General features: G+C 42.9%; 1 protein-coding gene across 2 annotated transcripts in view; it reads right to left on the bottom strand.

Moving 5' to 3' along the window:
* The window catches only part of LOC111225696 (serine/threonine-protein kinase D3-like), a 43,992-nt gene that overhangs the window by 6,555 nt on the left and 10,378 nt on the right, over positions 1-27,059 (bottom strand). For both annotated transcript variants that reach the window (XM_022750719.1, XM_022750718.1), the window contains exons 3-11: positions 11,312-11,450; positions 7,341-7,472; positions 6,593-6,750; positions 4,914-5,106; positions 4,732-4,809; positions 4,451-4,637; positions 3,805-3,928; positions 3,509-3,586; positions 87-363 (exon numbers count right to left, since the gene is read on the bottom strand). In XM_022750719.1, the coding sequence (XP_022606440.1) occupies positions 87-363; positions 3,509-3,586; positions 3,805-3,928; positions 4,451-4,637; positions 4,732-4,809; positions 4,914-5,106; positions 6,593-6,750; positions 7,341-7,472; positions 11,312-11,450 (1,366 nt within the window). The remainder of the gene's footprint in view (positions 1-86; positions 364-3,508; positions 3,587-3,804; positions 3,929-4,450; positions 4,638-4,731; positions 4,810-4,913; positions 5,107-6,592; positions 6,751-7,340; positions 7,473-11,311; positions 11,451-27,059) is intronic.

Here is a 27,059-nt window from a genome sequence, read left to right as displayed (position 1 = left end):
AAAAACAAATCATATTTTCATATTCATTCATTCTCAGTGTCACCCCGAGACAGATCAGCCAGAGAGCTGTGAAATATTCTACTTACTGTGATCTTTGCCCTGTCCAGCAGCACTGGCCACACTGGGCTGGGGGGTGACGGGCATCAGGGCCTGTCTGATGGCCTTCTCCCAGCCCTGGGCTACCTCCATGCCGACTCCCGAGGCAGCCAGAGCGGGGCTGTGGTAGTGACTGCCGTTGTTCTCTCCTACATAGTAGACCATTGTCGCTGTGATGATCTCAAAGCAGTGAGGGTTGCTGCCCTGGGCCAGATTACTGTAGTCTCTGGACTGTTCGACCTGGAGGATCTCGGACAGAGGGATTTCCTGTGGGGGTGTAGGGAGGCGGTGATAAATAAGAAAATTTATTTTCTTTCTTTCTTTCTTTCTTTCTTTCTTTCTTTCTTTTCTTTCTTAGTATTTCATTATTCCTCTGCGTGTTGTCTGCACAGACAACCATACACCTGAGACATAAAGGTAGAAACAAAAAACACTCTTCAACAAAACAAAGCAGTAAGAGTCCAGCAGCAGATGGGATCAAACACTCTCACGCTTACACATGCTTATTCACAAATATGCATATGTGTATTATACAGGTTGTATGTCCTTAGAAAGATGGAAGAGAAAAAATGAAAAAAGATACGAAAATACCTAAATGGATAATTAGATCAATAATATTTTTTAAAAATTTGATGAAAAATAATCCAATAATTAATGTTAACCAGATAAAGGAAGGTTTAGAAAGTTAATAACAAATAAAAATAGATGAATTAAGTGATAAAAATGAATACAAATACATGTTCCTTCACTTTACCATGTTGTCAGGTTTCTTTGTTGCCTCTAAAAAGCTCAAACTTACTGATTTAAACATTAAAGTAACTTTAAAAGTAACACCACTTTTTAAATTTGGTGATTATCTTTTTTGAAAACAATTTTTGTATCAGAGCAGAAAACTGCTTCAATTAAAGATGCGGTGCTCAGCATACACAATAACATGACAGAAACAATATTAATACAGGTAGTAACACTCACACACAAAGTCTCCACACTCAGTTGCTGGGTGTTGATTAAATAATCCAAGAACTAACTTTCTCCTTTCCTCTTCTCTGTCTTATGAGCACATACAGAATGGACAGTTGCAGCACACTTTAAAAGTCCCCCCTTCCCCTTCATACTCACTGTCAAATCAAAGAGAGGAGGGAGGGTCAAAAATTAAAAAACACACAGAATTTCCAGCCAATGGGGGCTCACAGAGGCACACGCTGTCCCCTCCGCGTGGCTCACCACAGAGTATCAGATGAAGTGCTTGTGGTTAGCGGGGCCGGGTCACGTGAGCGGGGCCCTGCGGCGGCCGAAGCGCTTTGGTTGCCTGATTACAAGGCAGGGCCAGCCAGAGGCCCCATCTGAGCACGAGCCGCTGGCGCTACCGCTAGCCACTGAAACGAAAGCCACTGCAACTGCTGTTCTTCTACAGGGCAGTGTGTGAGTTAGTGTGTGTGTGTTTGTGTGTGTGTGTGTGTGTGTGTCTGCAACGTTTGATTGTGACAGGACTCAATCTGGCAGAGACAGAGAGAAGCCCCCTCACCCCATAAAAGGTTCTTCAGAGAAAGCCACAAGTACAGGGGTCTCATCTTCAAACGAGGAGCCGTTATGGCTTCCAAATGGTGAAAATGGCTGCCATGCCTGGCAAGCAAGCCACCACACGACCACCACTAATCAGATTGGAGGTATAAAGAAAAGGGGAGGACAGTGGCCACACACTGATGAGCAGCAGCAGGCTAGAAACTTCAGAGAAATTAAAGGAAAATGCCCAAGACGGGCGATTTCCCGCATCCACACTGAGCATATGGAGAATCTGTGGTTTCTGAAATGAAACCCCTGAAAGACCCTTTTTCTACTGTATCTACATGAAATCATCTCACATTATCTATCACGGATAAAAATGTACTGCTCTGAGTCTGAAGCAACAGGCATGGAACAAAGACAAAACTTTTGAGCATGAAAAGACAGCATTTACAGCTAGCCTTCAATTAGCCTCCTGAAGGTCTTAAACGAAGCTGAGTGCCAAGTTGATAATAAAGAACCACATAAAGCTGCCTGTAAACACACCCTGAGGAGTCAGTCCCCAGTGAGGTTTCCTCTCCATGGCTTTAGTGGCAGGGGATGCAGGGTGTGACAGAATAATTGGGAAAGAAGGGTGAGGGACTTAAGACTTTTTTTCAGGCTTGTTTCACAACCAGTATAAAGGAGAGATGGTAAGAAAGAAGAAAAGAAGCACTGTATATACAGCTGCTTACAAAACCACCCTTTAACTCACACACACACACACACACACACACACACACACACACACACTCAAGAGTGAACGTGCTGGCTCTCACCATGGAAACTCTACTGCATCCTACACACCATCCCACTGCAACACTGCTCTGACCACAGCTCAAGGAGGTGTTAAAGTCTCAAAACATACAGAGCAACATGAACAATAAAATGATTGCAACCCCCCACTCTACACACGCACACACACACACACACACACACACACACACACACACACACACACACACACACACACGTGCATACACACTCATACACAAACAACCAGCAACACACATGTGGAAGTCTTTACCTTGCAAGCTGTAGTTCCCTCCCTTAGTTCTCAGTGTGTAATTACTGTGCTATTAAGCCCCTGCGGCAGTGTAATGACTGACTACGGTGCTGGCACCGAGCGGGAAGTGTCACACACTCTCCACAACTGATTTTACACATCGAAATTACAGCGTTTCATTCACTCACAGTCACCACTGACTTTGAGATAAGGTTGTGCAATGTACGTATGACCTGATTTGGTGGGAATTTTGGATTAACAAATGACATCTTTTATTTCAGTAAGCGTATATTAAATACTTCTCTAAAACTTTTTTTTTTTTTACATGGGGATCCCTATAGTCAAAATTTTTGACTCTTTCTTCAAAACCCCTTCAAATGTCCCGTCTAACGTGATACTGCGTGGCTACATGTAGCAACTGTTAGTGACTGTGTCCTTTCACTTCATGCAGTGAAAAGACCAGGCTGTAGGGTGAAAAACCACAGGGGAATTTTCACTGAGCCAAACTGACCTTATGAGTTTACAGTAGCAACACGACAGCCCTCCAAGCTGAGTCACAGAATATACTGCTTAGATTTTATTTACATACCTCTCAGAAGTGTGACAGAGATTACTCAAATAAGGATTTGAAAAAGTATCCCATCCTTAATGACTTCAGAGTCATTATGTTAGAATTGTAAAAGATTAGAGTTGTGGAGCTACATGAGGACTTCAAAGATATTATCACCATGGACTCCACATTGAATCCACTTCTATTAAACTGCGCAATTTTCTGGCATTTTAACAAATGTTACTGTGTGTTTCGTCCGGGGGACAAGACATGATTTTCCAAGAACAAGGCAGAGATGACAGTTTTATGCTCACTTTGTAGAACTTGGCACCGGTGTCGTTCTGGAAGAGACTCAGACTCTTGCTGTCCAGCCTCCAGTAATGTCTCTTCCGCTGTTTAAGGGGAAAACAAACAAACACCAGGTTAGTCTAAATGGCAGATTATTGCCAATATTGCAGTAGTCTAAAAATGTTGTCTCTCAAGCAAAATACCTTCTGTGCTGAATTCAGCACATGCACAGCTTTGGAGGAGTTTTCCCCAGCATACAGGCTAAGCACAGCCCATTTCAGACTGGCCTCCTCTGCTCAGCTTTTGGGGTTATCAGTCTTACCAGGTTGTCCCTGCTCGTATAATGAACCATCCAGCCCTCCTTCACTACAGTGGAGCTCCGCCTCTTGGTGTGTTTGATGGACTGGACCACCCGCATCAGAGGTATGTTGCTGCTAGTGGAAGGACTAGAGACATGCACACATAAAAATAAGATTTTCCAGATTTAATATCACAATTGCTGACTGATTTACCATTCAGGGTAATGAAACAGTAACTGATTACATTTTAACTGATCTGTAGTCAGTTAATGAGACCTTTTATATTTGCTTTTCTAAGCAGCCAGTGTCTGGTAGCTCTTTCCTGACAGAAATCCTGCACAGGACGTGATGCATTGTATGTTTGCAGCAGTGGTAACACTGCTGCTGTAGAATAAACACAGGAATTGGGCAGTTAGACCTGGTGGTTTAAAACATAACCACAAAGTCTCCGGTTTGAATCAGGACGGTGACCTTCGCTGCATGTCTTTCCCCTGTCACTCTTTACTGAACTGTCCAAAACAATAATATATGAAAACAGAAGTGGGTCACTGAGATGAGCACTGACAGCCGTGGTGGCTGAAGTAAACAGTGCCACCTACAGAGATTTACACATCATCAACAGAAAAAGTAAAAGTGAAAAGACCTGTAATTACATCAGCATCTTCATACCTAATAGTCTTGATGGGCTCTTCGTCCTTCTCTCTATCCAAGAAGGGTGAATCCATGTCAAACATCCTCTCATCTGGTGTGGAGGGTTCCTCTGGGTCGTCCAGTCCTCTGCCGCCATCCAGATCACTACTGTCCACCTCCATAGTGTCCATGGTAGTGTCTGAATCTGGGCCTGGGCTGGCTGGCTCTATACATGTACATGAAATATGCAAACATTTGAAATCACAAATATTAAGAGATACGTATACCACTGTCACTGTGAAATTGGATGTACAACTCACCTCCATTGAAGTCCACCTCCCCTAAACAGTCTCTCGGTACCTTTGAAGCACACCGCTTATGACAGTTGAATCTGCAATCTGGCAGATGAAATTAAAAAACATGAATTAGTAAAATGTTGCCAAAATGTTCTTTGATCAACCACCATGTTGTGCTGAAACACACTCTCCATATGTAGTCCTACCTTTACACTGCATGCCCTGGCGAAAGAGGCCCTTGAGCAGACGCTTGCAGTACTGGCAGATAGTGGGCCGAGTGTAGGTGTGAATGGCGAAGGTGTGTGGCACTTTAACCCGTCCCAGCACCATCTTCTCCATCCAGATCGGCCTGCCGCTCCAGGACAGGATCCGCTTCCCTGCTTCCTGATGGGTCCTCTGCTGCGGGGGTTGGAAGGATGGGAAAAAAAAGGGGGAAGATGGAGGGATGTTAGGAAGAATTAAAAACCATATGCATGGAAGACGCAAAGGGAAAAATACAGGAAGAACAGTCTCAAAGGGAGTATTTGAGTGATAGGGAAAGACAGAGTGAATAATGACATGGCAGTAGAAGAAGAGAAAGAAATCAGTGGAAAAGGAAGTCTGTCACACTGAGTTAGCATGACTTTGCATAGTTTACACGATCCCAGTGGTCGAAGCAAGGATATTAGATTTGTCATGTTTTACCATGTATGAGCATTTACTCCTGATTTTATAAGAATAAATCTCGCAGTCTGGAAGCTCCTGACAGAAACGAGAAGGAAGTTCTCTTCGTTTTTGCCAGCAAGTGAGCAAATACGTAAACTTGGACTTCAATGGACTTTTAACATCATTAGCATAATTATATTTCCTGATGACCTTTCGTGGGGACACAGACGAGAGGAGAATTTTCAGTGTGGGCTTATGCAAAAGCTGTTTCATAAGACCTCACTGAGGATCTCTCCACAGAGCTCAGTGCAGCTCAATTCAATTTTCTGCATCAGCGGTGTTCTACAACAGGGCCCAGGAGATTCACCCATGGAAAAGAGCCAAATTTGATAAGTTTAGAAACGTTTAACAGCACGCAGATTGACTGCCTAACATTCTTGGCCAATTCACCTGGCTTCCAGGCTGATTTAGGATGATGTCAAAACTCCAGCCAGCTGGTTGTGTGTGTGAGAATAAACAAGACTAGATCAAAACCTAGTATCTGGCTGGACCGCGTACGGTCAATGTGTGAAATTGAGCTGAAAACTGTTGTGGAACTGCTGTAAATAACTGACGTCATTGTGTCGTATTTGCGTTCTGCCTCGTGTCAGCTGGTTTCACTCCTTTATCTGTTTGCTTCTCTTCTACTCTCTGTGCTCACATGTACAGTATTTTAATACAGTCGAATTCCCAGTGCAGCTGTTCTCATTTAAATGTTTTAGTGTTTCTGTTGTCAGACAACGGAAAAAGTTTGAAATAGTGACTGAAACGAGGCCCGTTAAGATTACATGTTAACTTACATGTTAACTTAAATGTTAGCAAAATCAGCATACACATAAGTTAAAGACAAAGACTGGTTTCGATTATATTTACTTTTAAAATGATCGCTCAACAGAGTACAGAGTATTTTTCTTATTTTGTCACTCACAAAACTGCTGCTCCACTTCTTTGCCACTCACTGAACAGAGTAGAGGGCATTACTGGAAACTTTCTGCTAAGTAGGCTGGTTTGTCCAAAAAGTCACTAAGTGCTTTTTTTTTTGGAAAATAAAAAGTTTCTAATCTATGTTGGTAACACTGCAGGCTGTAAACACCCCCCTAATAGAACTATTTGCGTCAATTCATTTTGAAAGAGCAACGCGCAATGTGGAAACTCCAAGCATGTGTGTGTATATGTCACACCTCCACCAATCAGAACTCACCTCATCCAGGACGACCACCGCATTCTCAGCAGGTACCGGTCGGGGGACAGAGAGAGATGGTGCAGGCAGTGAGACATTGGACAGTCGCCTCTTCCTGACACCAGTGCAGTTATTTGGGATCTTAAAGGCGCAGCGCTTGTGGTAATTTAGCCCACATCCTGAAAACGTGAAAACACAGATGACATCAGTCACAAAACCTATGAAAACAGCACACAGCCTGTGAGGTGAAAACATATTTCATTTTGCATATCAGCCACAAGATGGCCCCACTGATGAAAAGACTTGTTTGAGAGAATTTATGACTGTGTGTTTCACTGGTAAATAAATCAACTATTTCAATTCAATCATAGTCAGACGGGACTTCAAATGAAGCCTAATGACAAGAATATGAAAGAGTATGATTCAAATCTGCTCCAACGATGACAAAAAAATGAAAGCGAGGCGGCATGCCATAACTCCTCTGGGATCTGAATGTCAAGCATTTCACTGGCTCCACTGGCCGGACCAAATCTTTCTTGTTTGCTTGTATCTCTCTCTGATACATTCTTGCGTTCAGAGGTGTAGCATGTTTGTGTGTGCAAGTGCGTGTGTATGGAAACAGTAGGAGGCAGGCTGGATTTCTAAGAGTAAATCCCTGAGATACAGTAAATGGTCTTATAGGACTCAAAGGCTTGGGAAAGACACAGTGTGTTCTGTAGTTTTTCTGTCCAGGTGTGCGTGTGTGTGTGCATGTGTGTTTGTTCCTAACCTTCACATTTGAGCCCCTGCCGGACCAGACCCCATAGCATCTCCCCACAGTAGTCGCAGAAGGTGGGGGCCTTGTAGGAGTGGACAAAAAGGGCATGGGGTCGGATCTGGAAGTCTTCAACTGTTGCTTGAGCTAGAAACAACACACACGTGGTATAACTAAAACTTGGCAAAAGCAAAACAAATCTGGAAAATGGTTTTTGAAAGAAAGCTGAAGGATCAGAAGAAAAAAAAATATGAGAAACGATGACAAAAGAAAAGAAGAGAGCAGCTATTTATCACATGTATCTGGCAGCTATTTCATCCAGTTTTTAATATCAAAGCAATATCACACACAATATAGAATCTCACAGTGTGTGTGTGTGTGTGTGTGTGTGTGTGTGTGTGTGTGTGTGTGTGTGTGTGTGTGTGTGTGTGTGTGTGTGTGCTTGTGTTGGGAACATTTTTTTTTTAAAGAAAGCAAGGAAGAATCTCTTTGCCAGTTGCTACACTGCAAGCAATCTCTCTTATATGAGTGCTGTATCCACAGTGCTGCAGTAGAGGGCATCACATCTGCAGAGGCACAACTTCAATTTCATCATTCCTTGTATCAAAGTGAGAGGGCACACCCATAAGACACCAGAGAAATGCAGTATGATCATGTTAGATCAGTCCATCTTTGTTATTATGCACTTATTAGCAAATCCAACAGAGCCGTGAACACGTCTCTCTGTCTGTTTCTCTCTTATTCTTCCCCTTATTTTTCTGCTGTGTTGTGTCAAACAGACACGCTGAGCTCATTGCTGGAAGCAGGACTTGGTTAATCATGACTGTGAATCATCAAAGATGTGAAGATGAGTAATATATGGAGGTGACTGCTGCCAAACGTGTGTGTGTGTGTGTGTGTGTGTGTGTGTGTGTGTGTGTGTGTATGTCTGCGTGAAGCCTCTGTTCTCTCACAGCCTGCATTATCAAAGTGTTTCTGTGCAATCATTTGACCAGTGACCAACAAGGGAATGGTTAATCTTTACACTCAGGTTAAGCAGCAAAACTTGTGTGTGTGTGTGTGTGTGGTAGCAATGATGATGTCATCCAGTGTGTGTTAGTTCATTCCCTTTGAGGTGATTCAACCAAACACATTCTTCTTGGGACAAGTGAGGACATTCTCAGCTGTTGTTGTTGTGATGAGATGCAGACTTGAACAACAAATATGACATTGGGCCAGTAAAAGAAAAGAAAAAAAAAAAGAATCTGCACATGCTCCATATAAAATAAAGAGAAAACATCCTTGAAGACAGAAAACAATTTGAGATTCAGAGAAAAAAAACACTTAGATGTCACAGAATTCCTCTGAGGCAATAAATAGCCAGTCACACTGAATCAATCTGATCTGTTAATTTGACAAAGAATGCGACATTTCCACAGACAAGGGTTAATGTTAGGGTCAACCCAAACAAAGAAATTAACTTAAATATTTTTCTTAAAGTCACGGACTGGGATCACTGCAATAAAAGCCTCCGATATATTCATATTTAGGCACATCAACAATGCAAGGAGAGATGATCTGAGAAGACTCCATTTCAGATAAATGTGACGGCTGGTGGGGTGAGGTTTCGTAGTTTGGCTTTTTATTTGAAAGAGCTCAGGCAGGTCACATGTCATGGGGCAAACATAGCTCCCTGGCACCGACACATGAAAGGCAGCATTCATGAGCTTTTTCACACACGTCTGCAAAACAACTGGCTGCCTCTTAGCAGTCGCACTGTTATGTAATGCTTGTCGCGCTTGTTAGCATCCAACAACGCCAAACATAAACTCGACACGTTGTTTTTCGCTGCACTTCTCACGAGCGGAGAGGCTCACATGAATGCACTATCTGTTTGCTTTGAGGCTGCGGGTTTCCATTTGGAGGCCACAAGTTTCCATCTGACAAAAACAAGTTTGCCATATTTATGACAAACAGAAGGTGTTATAAAATATCAATTTCACATCGTCAGCAGTGGTGAATGAGGAGCTTGTGCAAGTGGGTGGGAATTTTAAGGGAGTGAAAAACAGAACAAAGGGACAATCGGTCAGGCCAAACCTCCAACCTCATGGGCCGAGATGGCCTGTGCAGTGTCCGCTGTGTCCAGGGCTGCCCCGCACATCAGAGCATGTTTACACTCTGTGGGTCTACTACAATCACTTACTGCAGGAAAAACAAGCCCTCTCCTTTGAGCCCACAGCCAAGAAAAAGCCACTTCTGCCTCCCTCTCGCAGCGAGAGAGATATTCAGACCATCTCTCTCCCACAGCCGCAGAATCCAACAGCAGGTTGGTTAGGCAGCGCTGAGCGAAAAAGATGACAGGAGACAAATTGTGGGGCAGAAAAGGTTCATATTTTCTGTGAACCAAATGAAAGGCTTGGGAATGTGGAGCTCTCAGCTCGTGTTTCTCAAACAAAGATCAAGTGTATGACATCGCAAAGCCCCTCTTGTGAAGAGGGCCAAGTTTATTGAGTGTGGGATGAAATAAATTTTTTTTAAAAACCCAGCATGTGTTGCATATGTAGCAAATCTAAGATCTTCAATGACGCTTTTCATCAAGTATATCTCAGGCCGTGTCTAGCTCCGCTGGTGGAGCTTACACCTGCAGATGGATTTGTTGAGGTAGGAGGGATTAGAAGAAGAGAGCGCCGAGGAGGGAAAGAGAGAGCAACAAAGACTGCAACAAAAGACAGCACAAGACAAACACAGACAGTCAGAAACAAAAAGAAGGAAGTTCTCCAGTCTTTAGTCTACATTCCTCAGCCCTGATGCCTGAAGTATCCTCAGATCCTGAACCTATACAATCTAAATCCCTGCAAACAATACTCCCAGCCCAGGAGAGAGGAGGAGATAGTCAGCACAGGTGGTGTCAGGTGTTTCCTCGGGGAGGCAGATGGAGCAGGAGAACAGATTAGAACGGAACAGATTCTCTAAGCCATTTGTTGGTCTCTGCACCGCACAGGAAGCTGATTCATTCATTGCAGGAAATGACAAATAGAAAAAACCAAACACCTGTGTAGCTGCTACAAAGGTGGCTAATCTGAACTTTGATGAGGAAGAAATACACAAAAACTGAAGAAAAGAAAACACAAATTTATCATAAATGTAAAAGTAGGTGAGTAAGTGGGTTAAGTGTTGAGTCATTCGCTTATCGTAAAATTGCAAAAGGACAATATCAAAGTTTGAGTGAGTGATTACAGATTACTCTGATAGTAAATATCTGATCTACTGCACAAGTGCCCTTGAATAAGACACAACAGGCAGCGTTTACTGGAAGGTGTGTCAGCTATGACGAGGCACAAAAAAAGTAACAAGTGAAGCTTCATCCAGTTTATTAGTTTTTAGGCAACTGTTTGGACTTTAAAACACTGGGTTTATACTGCGTGGTGGAATTTTAAGTTCATTTTTCTCCTGTTTTTGGAAGTCTGAAGAAGCATGACCTTCAGCCTGTTTGTTTTGGACTTAAACAGACTTAAACGAATCTGTGCCAACAAAGTCACTGTATTACAGTTTGTATACAATCTTTGCTGGAATTTCAGCTGACATGAGCAGAAGAACATAAATGAAGAACCGCCAGCGTCACTGGTTTTACAGTCTCAGTTTTTATATCATACCTCTTGCCCTCATTGAAATACATGGGTTAAATAGGCTCCAGCTGGGTTAGCACTTTGGATGTTTGAAACTTACCTGGATATCTAATATAAATTTAGAAACACCCTGTGACTCGATGATTAGAAGCTGTGGTTCATTCTGTGCCTTTATATTCGCCAAGAGCAACAGTTGACAAGGTCTGTTGAGTCAATGTTTTTGTTTTCTTAACAAAGATGCTATAAAGTAGCAATTCATCATTTAGTACAACTTCATGTTTTAGCTAATCTGAGATGCTGGAGAAAAAGGAGTGTGCAGACATTGTCAAGGCAGCAAGCACACTAACAAATCAATCTGTAGCTGCAGTGCACTTTACATACCAGACAGCACCACCTCAATGAGATCTCCTTCATGGATGTCTTCCGCTGAGGTCAGCCTCTGCAGGATGTTCTCGTCATTTAAGTCGTGGCGGAACAGCAGGATTTTGTCGTACATGCCAAAGAAGCCACACTCTGGGAACTGGAGAGAAGTGAAGACAAGAGTTGAGATATAAGTATAGTGAAGATGCTAGTGAAATACTGAGCCTGAAAAATAATGACAGAGGTAATGTGTGAGCAAGTGATGGTTACTACATCAATCTGATACTGATACTGAAAAGAGAGAGAGATACTGATCAACTCCACTGGTCTGACTTGTACTCACAGTTTGTTCTATAGTAAACCACCTGTGAATACACACAAGCACACACACACACACACACTCATATGACATCATTTCAAGTGGCTTAAATCACGACCAGTGTGAGGAGTATTTTGAACCCAGTGGCTCAGGAAGAGAGCTCCTGCTCAGACCTCCTTTCCTCCCTTTAGACAGATCTATAAACTAGGAGTCATAAAGTCCAGGTGCTCTGCTTTGTGCCTGTTTTATGAGCAAATCCTGAGTCTTTTATTTCACATTGTTTCCATTAATACAGTGATATCTTAATGCAAACCGGGAATAATCATGATAAACTTCTCCAATAATTGTTAATGTACTCAGTGTACGTTTTAATAAGTGTGCACAAAGAAAAATCCGCTTCTGGCCCAGACCTCCAATTCAGCTGTCGCCGTCAGTGCTGATGTCTGGGCCAAACCAAACCTAGACAGACCAGGTCATGAACTGGAGCTGAGTGCGCCGATGTAAAGTCACGTGATCAAGGAAGGGGGCGGAGGGGAGGGTGGGAGAGGGAGACGTTGAGGTTGAGGAGGAGGAGGAGGAGGAGGAGGAGGTAAACATCCTGAGAGGAGTAGAGGAGAATCAGCGCACAGGAAGTGCAGCGCCAGTCAATACTGAGTCACTTCCTGTTCTAAGGGCAGCTTGTAGCCTCTTGGAGAGCAATGTTCTTGTCACAAGCATAGGGCCTCAAAAAAATTTCACTGACACATAAACATAAAGTGTACAGTAGATGTGTAATTATCTACACAAAACCTAACCTCAAATAGAAAAATCCAGTTTTGAATACCAGAGGAAAGGCTCTCATCGCCTGCACAGCATACCATCACTTTTTTTTGTGGAAATAGCCGATCAACAGTAGATGGATGTTCAGAGCCGTCCTGCGTGGTAGGAATTCGGGAATTGAAGCTCAGTAATTTCACACCAAAGCATGAGCCCAGTCTCAATTCCAAGCAGGCTGGTACTGTAGGATCCACCAGCTGTTTCCCCCTGAACCAGGGTCACACACAATGGGCCGCGTAGAACAATGCCACTATGGCCCAGGAGCACCGGGGTTGGCACAGTGTCTGGGCACGGGACACATAAGACACCTGCAGTCTTTTAATTGCCAAGAAACGCATATACAGAGACAGCGAGACAGATTGATGGCTCAGGAAAACATGGGTGTATTAGATCACTCGCATCAACAAAGACAGAGGAATGAACCATCAGAAGGAAGGAGTGTAATGCTGCACATAAACTGACAACTACAGAGGTTTGCTGCGGTACTTGACGCAGCAGAGTGGACTAGTGGTCGGACAGAGAGATGGTCCAACACAGGACGCTGATCTCCCTGTGGAAGAGGATATGTCCCTTCAGGGATCAGTGAAGTACATCAAAACACAAAACATCACTTCTTGTACAACGATTGACTTTTCCCATGAAAGGCTTAGAATAGCATTCATGAACCATCTATCTTGAAAAAATATTTTGAGTGAACTTTCCCTTTGTATAAATGTGGCCATTCAAATTAAAATGAATGAGAGTTGAATTTATGCAATATCCCCCCTCCAAAATTATGCCGATAAATGAGGTTGATACTGAGGTTGTGCAAGGTTAAAGCTCGTAATCTAGAGTGAAATAATGTAAGTCAGGTGTAATACTCTGTGTTCCTATGGGATTTCTCCCAGTGCAACACTTTTCTCACCTGCATACAGCTCTGTAGGTCTGTCTGTGTCAGCCCTGTGTACCTAACCTCTTCCCCCGGTGCATGCTGGGAAAGCAGAATAAGTTTGTTGATGTAAATTGTTTGAATTCAAAATGAGAGCAGAGAAAACAACAGAGACAAACACGCACAATTAACTCTCACACACACATACACCTTGCCATGATGATACTGATGAGTTGATAATACTGTGATGTAAACAGCCTTCACAGGCATGTGGTGTGTTTGTGTGTTAATGTGTTTTGAAGATACTTTGTGACAGTTTATCTTATAGATAACCCCCCTGCCCCCACACACACACACACACACATCCTTCCTTATGTTTTTATGTTATAACTTCCATAGGAGTGGTAATTTAAACATCTGTATGAAGATTATTTCAGCTGCATAAAAGCCATTGTAGCATGGGAAGGTAATAGTTATACAGAAACAGTCTTGCTCAGCTCTAAGTGAGGCACAGGGCACGTGCCTGTATAATGGAACATTTCCAACTGGCCCCCTCCTCCTGACATAGCTACATCCTAAGTCCTGTCACCCTCTGAGGTGATTAATGGTATGTGGCCCAAACCATCACCACCACAGGCAGGCCCGGGGTGGTGGTGGTGTATGTGTGTGTGTGTGTGTGTGTGTGTGTGTGTGTGGGGGAAGGGGGGCGGGGGGGGGGGTATCCTTCCTGAGCCGGCTGCAGTGTCATGGTGGGGTTTTCCTCCACTCGCCTGACACGCCTGCTCTCTAACACACACACACACAAAAATTGTGGTCCATGCCCAAATCCAGCCAGCTGGAGTCACCTCCTCTTGGCACCTCGTGCAACACTTTCCACTGTACAGAACAGGGTCCCATTCCAGTACAGGAGCATCTGCGGGCCAGCACGTAATGACTGCGAGGGCAGAGGACACTACTTTTTTCCAAGGTCCATTAAAGCAAGAGGAAGCCAGAGGTAGAAGAACAATAGATTGGCAGGTTTAGGGCACATTTTAACAGTGTGTTGTTCAGATCACACAGATAAAGTTATACTTGATGGTTTAACCTGTGGGGGAATGAATGCATAAAGCACAAATCCCTATATTCACACATTTCTCCTCCCTGCATGTAAAAATAAACCATTCACCTCCACCATGCTGCTGTACACATATGCACCCTCACACACCATCACCCACACATGCTACTGCATACATCTCTGAAGCCCATAGTGACTAAGCATGTCTTTTGTCATCCTCAAATCCATTCAGCCGAGCAGCCGCGACCACACACGCACACCAAAGACCCCGGCACGGAGGAGCTGTGTGTGAGGTCCACAAGTCAGGCTGGAAAGACGAGTGGAAAGGGGCTTTGCAGTAGTAAGCTTTTGTTAAACGAACTAATCCGCCATTGATAAGCTAAATCCTGTTATAAGGAAAGAGAGTGAGAGGCAGGAGAGAAGAGGAAAGACGGGACACGGTTTGGGTGTGGGAGGGTAGATCTGAAATATGGTCCTGTTTCGCTGGGAGCCAAAAACAAATGATCTCAAGACAGCCATGAAAAAAAGATCTGGTTTGAATAACCAACTGTGCCATTTGGCATTGAAGACTGTTGATGCTTTCTCTTGTATAGCTATTACTATCAGTTGCACTATAAAGCTAGAAATGATAAATTAGAGAAATGACTCATAAGTCATAACTCATTCATGTAAATGTAACGATAAATGACATTAACACTTGGGGAAAAAAGTTGTGGCTTGTTTTGAATGTTCCACTGAGTTTCTTTGCTATCACACTGAAAAAAAACACACACACAAAACCAATGTGTGGGCTGTCAGTCACAGGGGACAATAAGATCTCTTATCGAAATAGAATAGCATACAAATTATTTTGTGGTCAGACATTTGAGTTTTTGTGCAAGTGTGATGTGAGGCAGAGGTGGGTGGCCAAAGGGAAGCAGTGCTGAGAGCGGTGCACAAGCTCTGACAGATGGCCATGTGATTACAGTAAGGAAAAGTATGCTGCTTGACCTCAGTCTGCCTCACACCTTTATTAGTCTGGCAGCAGGCCAGACAGATGTGGAGAGCAGTTACAGTGTGCCCTGCTCCAGATCAGTCTATAGGAGCAAAGGGTTACATACATGCGTATGCGTAGCTTCGTAAACAACACTGCTCATAAAAACATCCATTCGTAGTGCTGCTCTTCGAAGAAGTATCACAGATAATATGCTAGCAAAATGGCTGCTACATGAGTGCTGTCTGTTATTTTCTTGAATAATCTTTCAATCATTTGGCCTTTAAATGTTCAGAAAATAGTAAAAATAAATAAATAAATAATTGTGACCACAGTTTCTTAGAGCTCAAAATCACATATCATCACATAAGACAAGGAAAAGCATCAAATTTTCACATTTGAGAAGCTGGAACTGTATTTATGCTTAAAAAATATCTAAATGATTCATATATTATCAAAACAGTTGCTTATTATTTTTTATTACATAATTTTTTATTATTATTTTATTATTTAACAGAAATTATAATGAATTACAATTTATGAAAATTCTTATAAAATAGTTTTTTCTTAAATGATTAATGGATTAATCGTTTTATCTCTGTGCTAATGCATCTTTTTCTTCATAGTTTTTCTCAGTCAGCCTTTTATTCACATCAGACCATCAACAATGGAGCTTTTCAAAAACACTCTTCAAAGTGGATGCATTTGAAAATGCCAGTTTTGTAATGCGGGAAAGGAAAGAGAGAGCTTTTCACAACTCTGTATGATTGTCATGTGACCACTAGCGTGGTGTTTTTCATGATGTTGACTTGCTGGCTTCTGCCAGTCTTAATTCTTGCTCTGTAAACATAAATATGACACAGCCTGAACTTCACATTCAGATAGAAATGAAAGCCCAAAAGTTCATTTTGAAAATGGAAGAAATACAGAGAGCGGTCACTATACAAAATAATATATTTACATTGGGAAAATAACCTAAGGTGTTTTCTTTTCGGAACCAATCAAATGCTGGCAGAGAATTTCCAGAACTCTCCAGGCATCTGACTGTGTGAGATAACTGAGTAACTAACATTGCTTCTTTCTGCATGTACCCAATATAAAATGTAAGCAATTTCTATTGTTTTGGCATTTCAATGCAGAGAGGACACCTGGAAAAACTGACCTGAACGGCTAGAGTGAATGCCCTCACGCCAATTCAAATCCAAAGTGCAGCTGGGAAACTGTGACAGTGAACGAGTAACAGGTGCTTCTGAGGTACTTTTGAGCAGGCACTTAGCCCAGGGCTGAAGCCAGACTGTTGTTGTCCTGGACAGCTCCCAGGTGTGAATGTGCAAAAGCGATTGAATAAGTGATAGCATTACAAAATCAGAGGCTAAAGGATTATCTAACCTCCCTGAACCTAAATACTTTCATCAAGGTACAGGGTTCTTGTGAAACACTTAACCAGAGTCAGGAGGTAGAAGGCCCTTCTGCATTTAGCTTGAGGTGGAAAGATAAAGACTCTCACAAGATCAGTATGATACAAGGTGCTTTTATTCACCAGATAAATAAGTCCATTGACTGATAACCCTGCAATTATTCAATAGTGCTGAGACCCAGATCACACTGCCCCAGAGACCTACATCAGGAGACACAACATGTTGATGTCTGTTTGTTTTCGAACACCTTTAAAAGAGACCAATAAGAAGAGAGTTGGACCAAGAGAGTTGGAGAGTTGTATTCAAACTTGGTACAAACTTGATGAGTTTTTATGTATAGCAGATTTAATAGATAACGTGCTGCATCGCCGCACTGCTCAGCTTGTAATGAGACCATAAGTTCCACTGAGCTATAGTGATAGTTTCACAAATAGGAAAACAGTGTTTTATGTTAAAACAATAGGGAAACCATTGTTTGACTTTGAGGTGCACGTCAATGCCCACAACAGAGGAAAATATACTTCAAGAAGCCGTTAAATGAATGCATTGGAAAATCCAATTATGTGCTCACGCGAACCTTGGGGGAAAGCTGTGTAATTACTCTGTTCGAGTCACATCAAACACGGGGTGGAAAACTGTGTTAATTTATTAAAGCCAACCGTGGAATTGTATTTGTTTTCAGTACATATTATTAATGTAATACCAACCAAAAGTTTTCCACACAGCACGCTACAAGAAACACATACACAGCGAATTATGCGATCAACTAGATGTGGGCATCAACGACGGCCAAATAATTCATTTGTCACTTGGAGTGAGGCATCAAAAGAGGGCAACATTGGAAACACTCTGGTTTTCCTCTGTCTTGGTCAACGTTAATTGTTTTTGGTCCTGCTTTAACAGTTTCCATATAATTTGGCTGCATGATTTCTAAATAATTCACTTTGATCTCCTCACTGTCCAGTAGGAGTGAAGCACATTTAATATAAACATACATTCTTAGTCTCAGGCAAAAAAAATATACCGTTCAATTTTTCAAAGACATTTTTTTCTGATGTTCCGATGGACTCAGCAGTGAGCAGAAAATCTTACATAGAGATTTGAGGTACTGACATAACTACAACACTGAGAATTCTGTACACTAGAACAAATGCACACAAACAAATGTTACTTATCATGTTGTAACCTTTAGATGATGTATTATTAATGTTGGTTTGTATGATGTCTCATATTAAGAGCAAGCAGTTTATATAGAAATGACAAGTAATTGCTAAAAAGAAATTAAATTAAGCTTCAATTCCACGTCTGAAGGATGAAATAACTGTGCTGTTTAAATTAAAATTAGGAGTGTCGTGATATACTGATATTGACAATATTTAAAAAAGAAATGCTAATAAGAAATGCTATTATTGTGTTAATTGTGTTATAGACTCTCTTCACCTCCCTACACTCAAGTCTAATTCAGAGGCAAAACACACAATAAATAATGTTGAATTTGATTGATAGCATTATTAATATTATCATTATTATTTTTTTCAAATCTTTACGATATTATCATGATAATATCGTTATCGTTATCAACGATAATTGTACAGAAAATTAATTAACTAATTAAAACAAGCAAGAGAAACATGCAACACACTTCCTGGCTGCAAAGTGAAAGTGTTAAACTATTCCTTTAATATTTCTCCTAGGCCGTGTACATTTTAGTTAGAGCCAAACCAATACAAATATTGATGACTGAGATTTTAAAAGTCTGAGAATAATACATCATGTGCATCATGTACTGATGTACATAAATGGCCTTTATGAACTACGAATATGCTGCATACAGCAATACACAGCTGCAACATTTATGGGTCTAGCTGTAATTTTAACAAGCTCATCCATGGAAAACTTGTAGAAAGCTTTACTCAGTGTCAACAGGTCAACAGTTTATAAAATCCCTTCATATCCGAGAGCTGCCACATCATCTACCAGGACCCACTGTTCTATTCATTTAGCCAGACATTTCAGATCATTTTGTAGGCTGTTACAATACACTGCACATCTACTGACGACAGCCCATGATGAGTCAAGTAACTCCACAGACCATGCTTCCCTTCTGCTCTGCAGCCAGTGCATGGAAAGAAAGGCAGAGGAGGATGCTTGATTTCAATGGTACATTACATAAAACGATTCGCTCCTCCGTTTGCAGGCACAGGCCAAGACAAACACACTACAGCTGGAAGCAGAAAGAGCGGGAGGGGGGGATTCGTGTAGCTGACTGATAAAGCACTCCCCTCATAGGGTTTATATTCAAGCAAGCGTCTTTGTACACATGCAGGATCAAGCAAGCTCAGCCCACCACTCTCCACAACATGTTCATAATACACTATGTGCTGCTCCTGAAGTCAAGTCAGCTTCTTTTCCACTGCACAAGGAAGACTCCACAAAGGGTAACCAACTGAAGCAGCCTCGTGCAGCGGAAAGGAAACTCATGTGGTGGGAGAGCAGCAAGAGAAGCTGTGACTTTCTCACTCTATGGGCTGACTAACTCGTTTCCTTCCATGTGGCAGAACATGGCTCATAGCTCATTCATAGGTTTTACTGTGTGAGGCTGTATCATCATTGGAACACAACACTATTTTCTTCAGAGCTATAAATCCAGTGTGAATGATGCTGCTGATGCTTCTCAGCCAAGTATGAAATAAAGCTTAACTTGAAATATATCTGGAGCTGCAGTCAATTTCAACGTGCATGACAGTGTAGTAATGCACTTCGAGGACTATTAACACACACACACACACACACACACCGCACAAGCTGGAAATCTTCACTGCCACTCAGCTCTCAACTCTCCCCGGCATATGCTGCTTTTGTATTAACAAGGGTCAACATAGTAACAAAGCAACGTATTGTTTGACCTACTACTACTCACCCCACACCTGTATCTTTTGTGTTTCAGAAAAGTGTGAACACCGAGGCCTGGCAGGGACATTGCTGACTGGTAAGATGAGAAACACACGGGTCTGAAAAAGTGCCAAGTGCTCATATGCAATTAATTCACTTCTTACTGCACGCTGAGAGCTGTGCATGTGTGTGATTGCAGCCTGCGTGAATGTGTGTGTATCTCCATTTCTGGTGCAGACAAGGTGGAATCACAACTCTAACCGCTGAGCTCAGGTCCAGGGCCTTGCCCAGACCACAGCATATAGCAGGGAGACTCTACACCTGTCATCCTAGACCTCTTTCAATCATCAGGAGACTCTAACAAAGCTATACCGCTTACCCAATTTACATCAACCACAATAGCTGATGGTTTCCAGCCACATTTCTCTCTGGTTTTACAAAACGTCGCTGTGAAGCTTTCCAAAGAAAATCCCTCAATTATTTCACCAGGCTTTTGATTATTTGGATCCAGAGAAACAATACTCTTCTGTGGTAATTTGGCCTGAAGTACAGGCGCACTGAAGTGGATTGGAGATAATGGTGGTGAGGTCACTGTTTGGTTACTGGCCACTGTATCCCCAATGAGAGCCAGGTGGCTTTTGGCCTATATAACACCAGTTTTTTATATGCATGACAGAAAATGACTCATCTCTCTTCGATGACAATGCCCTGTACATGTGTGGGTGTTTACTTGCATGCATCTACTTATGTATGAGTGTGTGTGTGTGCGTGTGCGTGTGCGTGTGCGCGCACATGAGTGTTGCATGCATTAACAGTGTCCAGAGGCCAGGCAAGAGAAGAGGAAGGCTGAGTCACAGGATCCAAAGCTTCTCAGGAAGAGAGCAGTGTGATCTAAAACATGCTTGGCCAGGCCCCCGCACACTGCTGATGAGTTATAGCCCCGCTGCGATCCTCCGCCAGCGCCTTCACCTCAGAGATATACTGCAGTACACACTTCATCTCCCCTCTCAGGCCTGGAGTAGCCGGGGACAGCCAACAGATTCACCTCCACACGGGGCAAATAAACAGGTGAACCTGGGGGTATTTATGTGAGATTGATGGCGACAGCACTTTCTCCTGTTCTGGTAGAGCAGGAGGTCAGAAGGTGCACGGTAATGGCAGGATGTAGGAACATGCTGCTGTTGCTCAACTGAAACATTAATAATTGCTCTGGGGTCTGTTTAACAAAGTGGGCAGGGACTAGCTGCTTGAGGTTTTCTCTTTCTTTATGATTAATAATGAGAACTTACTTTTACAGAGCTTCTTTTGTTTAATTAGCAGCTTCACAGAAATACAATTGTACCTGTGTATTAAAACTAAACTAAACTAAACACTCCAGTCCAGAGCCAAATTCCAACACCCCAAGCTGTCACCTTCTTCAAAACAGAGACACCAAGAGGCAATTTCTCAGAACGCTTAAACACACAGACAAGAATAATGGCAAGTGCAGTGCAGGGAAAAGCCATTTGAGCGCAGGCACACAGACTGCACAGGCTGTGCTGCTCCGCCGACCACAGCAGATTGGAGAGAAGGAGCAGAGAGAGAATATGGAAACAGGGAGCGGCTCTGAGGGGAACTAACCGAACAGCGAGCACGGCTGGAGAAAGAGACACAGTGACAAAAGGAGTCATGATGAGTGGCTGCCTGTTTACTCTGGGTTTAGAAATGACCAGAGAAACCAATCAAACAAAAGTAGAATTGTAACACAACTACTTTTCTTTCCATTTGGCCTGTGGTGTTTTTCACTGAGGTCAAATGTTGCTTATTATATGGGTGGCATTTCTGAAGACCTTTTCCCTTCATAACACAGTAGGTTTCTTGTTCTAGCTACAACTTGTTGTATCAACATGTAATTGCACTTCCCCTGCCACCTTCCTATCAGTTTGACAGATCACCCTCGAAGCTGAAAGACAGGAAAGGCAAACAGTGCTGAGAAAACAACACAGAATAAGACATTCTGCAACCTGCTCGTACTGCAGGGATCAATAATACTGCACTGATATGTCTGTGTAGCTACAACAGAGACTGTGTGCTCTTCACTGCAGGACAGTGGAAACATTTTTGGCATGTTAGCAGATGCTATGGTCATGATTATAACATCTGTTTGTACTAGTCTTTTGAATTGAAGGGTTCTTCAGTTCAGAAAAGCAACATTAGTCATTAACTATGCCAAATAAGCAAGGGTTAATATCCTGACAAGGGCCGTGTTCTTGTCATTAAGCCCCCCTTCGTTCAGCATTTGTCATGGTTGAAGTCCTCTGAGTGTGCTGAGTTTGTCAGCAAATGCAGTCAAGGTGGAACTGCAATCTAAGAAGAGAAGAAACTTACGCTGCTAATGGATAAATCAATGAGGGAAATGAAATATCCTCTTTCAGCGAACCATGTTATGCTATGGTTACAAATTTATGAATGGAAACTAGCAGGGTCTCTCAGGAAGTGTTCCTAAATCACTACATGTGGTTGGCTTCACAAGGACAAAGTCACCGGGATTCCTGAGTATTAAATGGTTCTAAATTACTGCTGCCTACCACTTCAATATAATCACAATCAAAGCCCATTCAGCTGGCATTAGCAGAGATTGGAGTGATGTGAGATTATCTCCCGCCACTGGCTAAAGTCAAGTATGGTGAAGGGCATTTGGGCGCAACCTCGAAGCGCAGAAAATCCAAAGCAAAGCCACAGTTGGTGGCAGGAGCGGCCTTCTTCTGATGGTTTTGGCATCAGACATCAGCTGTATGGTGGCCACAACCCCCTCTGTGCCCCATGCGAAGCCTGCCAGCAGGGCTGTCCCAGCATCCCCTGCCCCTTTTCCCCGGAGAGGACCGCTCTTCTCCATTCTGTCATTCTCTGACTCTTGTGGCCAGGCCCTGCGTTCTGCCTTGCCACTTTACATTTAAAGGAGAGTAAGGCGGCAGAAATGTGCACTGCAGATGGTAGAAATTACTTAGCTCACTTAACTTCAGAGATTTTTTTTCCTTTTTCTTCTCTCTCTCTCTCTCTCTCTCTCTCTCTCCATTTTCCACAAATTCCTCCAAGCCTGGGGAAATTGATAGATTCCTAGTGCAAGTAGGCTTTTGAGTTTTACATGGAAGACTTTTGGTTTTTTTCAGCATTCCCAATAAGAGAGAGATTGCTGCAAAGTGAAAGTGTTAAACTATTCTCTTTAATATTTCTCCTAGGCGCGGTGTACATTTTAGTTAGAGCCACCAATACAAATATTGATGACTGAGATTTTAAAAGTCTGAGAATAATACATCATGTGCATCATGTACTGATGTACATAAATGGCGTTATGACTACGAATATGCTGCATACAGCAATACACAGCTGCAACATTTATGGGTCTAGCTGTAATTTAACAGCTCATCCATGGAAAACTTGTGAAAGCTTTACTCAGTGTCAACAGGTCAAACATTTTTATAAAATCCCTTTCATATCCGAGAGCTGCCACATCATCTACCAGGACCACTGTTCTATTCATTTAGCCAGACATTTCAGATCATTTTGTAGGCTGTTAAAATACACTGCACATCTACTGACGACAGCCCATGATGAGTCAAGTAACTCCCAGACCATGCTTCCCTTCTGCTCTGCAGCCAGTGCATGGAAAAGAAAGGCAGAGGAGGATGCTTGATTTCAATGGTACATTACAAAAACGATTCGCTCCTCGTTTGCAGGCACAGGCCAAGACAACACACTACGGCTGGAAGCAGAAAGAGCGGGAGGGGGGATTCGTGTAGCTGACTGATAAAGCACTCCCTCATAGGGTTTATATTCAAGCAAGCGTCTTTGTACACATGCAGGATCAAGCAGCTCAGCCCCAACTCTCCACAACATGTTCATATACACTATGTGCTGCTCCTGAAGTCAAGTCAGCTTCTTTTCAACTGCACAAGGAAGACTCCACAAAGGGTAACCAACTGAAGCAGCCTCGTGCAGGGAAAGGAAACTCATGTGGTGGGAGAGCAGCAAGAGAAGCTGTGACTTTCTCACTCTATGGGCTGACTAACTCGTTTCCTTCCATGTGGCAGAACATGGCTCATAGCTCATTCATAGGTTTTACTGTGTGAGGCTGTATATCATTTGAACACACACTATTTTCTTCAGAGCTATAAATCCAGTGTGAATGATGCTGCTGATGCTTCTCAGCCAAGTATGAAATAAAGCTTAACTTGAAATATATTTGGAGCTGCAGTCAATTTCAACGTGCATGACAGTGTAGTAATGCACTTCCAGGACTATTAACACACAACACACCACACCCACACCGCACAAGCTGAAATCTTCACTGCACTTCAGCGCTCTCAACTCTCCCGGGCATATTGCTGCTTTTGTATTAACAAGGGTCAAATAGTAACAAAGCAACGTATTGTTTGACCTACTAACTACTCACCCCACACCTGTATCTTTTGTGTTTCAGAAAAGTGTGAACACCGAGGCGCTGGCAGGGACATTGCTGACTGGTAAGATGAGAAACACACGGGTCTGAAAAAGTGCAAGTGCTCATATGCAATTATTCACTTCTTACTGCACGCTGAGAGCTGTGCATGTGTGTGATTGCAGCCCTGGCGTGAATGTGTGTTATCTCCATTTCTGGTGCAGACAAGGTGGAATCACAACTCTAACCGCTGGAGCTCAGGTCCAGGGCCTTGCCAGACCACAGCATATAGCAGGGAGACTCTACACCTGTCATCCTAGACCTCTTTCAAATCAAGGAGACCTTAACAAAGCTATACCCGCTTACCCAATTTACATCAACCACAATAGCTGATGGTTTCCAGCCACATTTCTCTGGTTTTAAAACGTCGCTGTGAAGCTTTCCAAAGAAAATCCTCAATTATTTCCACCAGGCTTTTGATTATTTGGATCCAGAGAAACAATACTCTTCTGTGGTAATTTGGCCTGAAGTACAGGCGCACTGAAGTGGATTGGAGATAATGGTGGTGAGGTTCACTGTTTTGGTTACTGGCCACTGTATCCCAAATGAGGAGCCAGGTGGCTTTTGGCCTATATAACACCAGTTTTTTTATAGCTATGACAGTAAAATGACATCTCTCTCTTCGATGACAATGCCTGTACATGTGTGGGTTGTTTACTTGCATGCATCTACTTATGTATGAGTGTGTGTGTGTGTGCGTGTGCGTGTGCGTGTGCGCGCACATGAGTGTTGCATGCATTAAACAGTGTCCAGAGGCCAGGCAAGAGAAGAGGAAGGCTGAGTCACAGGATCCAAAGCTTCTCAGGAAGAGAGCAGTGTGATCTAAAACATGCTTGGCCAGGCCCCGCACACTGCTGATGAGTTTAGCCCGCTGCGATCCTCCGCCAGCGCTTCACCTCAGAGATATACTGCAGTACACACTTCATCTCCCTCTCAGGCCTGGAGTAGCCGGGGACAGCCAACAGATTCACCTCCACACGGGCAAATAAACAGGTGAACCTGGGGGTATTTTATGTGAGTGATGGCGACAGCACTTTCTCCTGTTCTGGTAGAGCAGGAGGTCAGAAGGTGGCACGGTTAAATGGCAGGATGTAGGACATGCTGCTGTTGCTCAAACTGAAACATTAAAAATTGCTCTGGGGTCTGTTTAACAAAGTGGGCAGGGACTAGCTGCTTGAGGTTTTCTCTTTCTTTATGATTAATAATGAGAACTTACTTTACAGAGCTTCTTTTGTTTAATTAGCAGCTTCAGCAGAAATACAATTGTACCTGTGTATTAAAACTAAACTAAACTAAACACTCCAGTCCAGAGCCAAATTCCAACACCCCAAGCTGTCACCTTCTTCAAAACAGAGACACCAAGAGGCAATTTCTCAGAACGCTTAAAAACACAGAGACAAGAATAATGGCAAGTGCAGTGCAGGGAAAAGCCATTTGAGCGCAGGCACACAGACTGCACAGGCTGTGCTGCTCCGCCCGACCACAGCAGATTGGAGAGAAGGAGCAGAGAGAGAATATGGAAACAGGGAGCGGCTCTGAGGGGAACTAACCGAACAGCGAGCACGGCTGGAGAAAGAGACACAGTGACAAAAGGAGTCATGATGAGTGGCTGCCTGTTTACTCTGGGTTTAGAAATGACCAGAGAAACCAATCAAACAAAAGTAAAGAATTGTAACACAACTACTTTTCTTTCCATTTGGCCTGGTGTGTTTTTTCACTGAGGTCAAATGTTGCTTATTATATGGGTGGCATTTCTGAAGACCTTTTCCCTTCATAACACAGTAGGTTTCTTGTTCTAGCTACAACTTGTTGTATCAACATGTAATTGCACTTCCCCTGCCACCTTCCTATCAGTTTGACAGATCACCCTCGAAGCTGAAAGACAGGAAAGGCAAACAGTGCTGAGAAAACAACACAATAAAGACATTCTGCAACCTGCTCGTACTGCAGGGATCAATAATACTGCACTGATATGTCTGTGTAGCTACAACAGAGACTGTGTGCTCTTCACTGCAGGACAGTGGAAACATTTTTGGCATGTTAGCAGATGCTATGGTCATGATTAATAACATCTGTTTGTACTAGTCTTTTGAATTGAAGGGTTCTTCAGTTCAGAAAAAGCACACATTAGTCATTAACTATGCAAAATAAGCAAGGGTTAATATCCTGACAAGGCCGTGTTCTTGTCATTAAGCCCCCTTCGTTCAGCATTTGTCATGGTGAAGTCTCTGAGTGTGCTGAGTTTGTCAGCAAATGCAGTCAAGGTGAACTGCAATCTAAGAAGAGAAGAAACTTAACGCTGCTAATGGATAAATAATGAGGGAAATGAAATATCCTCTTTCAGCGAACCATGTTATGCTATGGTTACAAATTTATGAATGGAAACAGCAGGGTCTCTCAGGAAGTGTTCCTAAATCACTACATGTGGTTGGCTTCACAAGGACAAAGTCACCGGGATTCCTGAGTATTAAATGGTTCTAAATTACTGCTGCTACCACTTCAATATAATCACAATCAAAGCCCATTCAGCTGGCATTAGCAGATGAGTGATGTGAGATTATTCTCCCGCCACTGGCTAAAGTCAAGTATGGTGAAGGGCATTTGGCGCAACCTCGAAGCGCAGAAAATCCAAAGCAAAGCCACAGTTGGTGGCAGGAGCGGCCCTTCTTGATGGTTTTGGCATCAGACATCAGCTGTATGGTGGCCACAACCCCCTCTGTGCCCCATGCGAAGCTGCCAGCAGGGCTGTCCCAGCATCCCCTGCCCCTTTTCCCCGGAGGGGACGCTCTTCCTCATTCTGTCATTCTCTGACTCTTGTGCCAGGCCCTGCGTTCTGCCTTGCCAACTTTACATTTAAAGGAGAGTAAGGCGGCAGAAATGTGCACTGCAGATGGTAGAAATATACTTAGCTCACTTAACTTCAGAGATTTTTTTTCCTTTTTCTTCTCTCTC

The sequence above is a fragment of the Seriola dumerili genome, unplaced genomic scaffold (genome assembly GCF_002260705.1).
Source record: "Seriola dumerili isolate Sdu_G_001 unplaced genomic scaffold, Sdu_1.0 BDQW01000149.1, whole genome shotgun sequence".
NCBI lineage: Eukaryota > Metazoa > Chordata > Actinopteri > Carangiformes > Carangidae > Seriola > Seriola dumerili.
The sequence above is the reverse complement of the archived record's forward strand: the minus strand, read 5'-3'. Positions and strand labels throughout refer to the sequence as shown.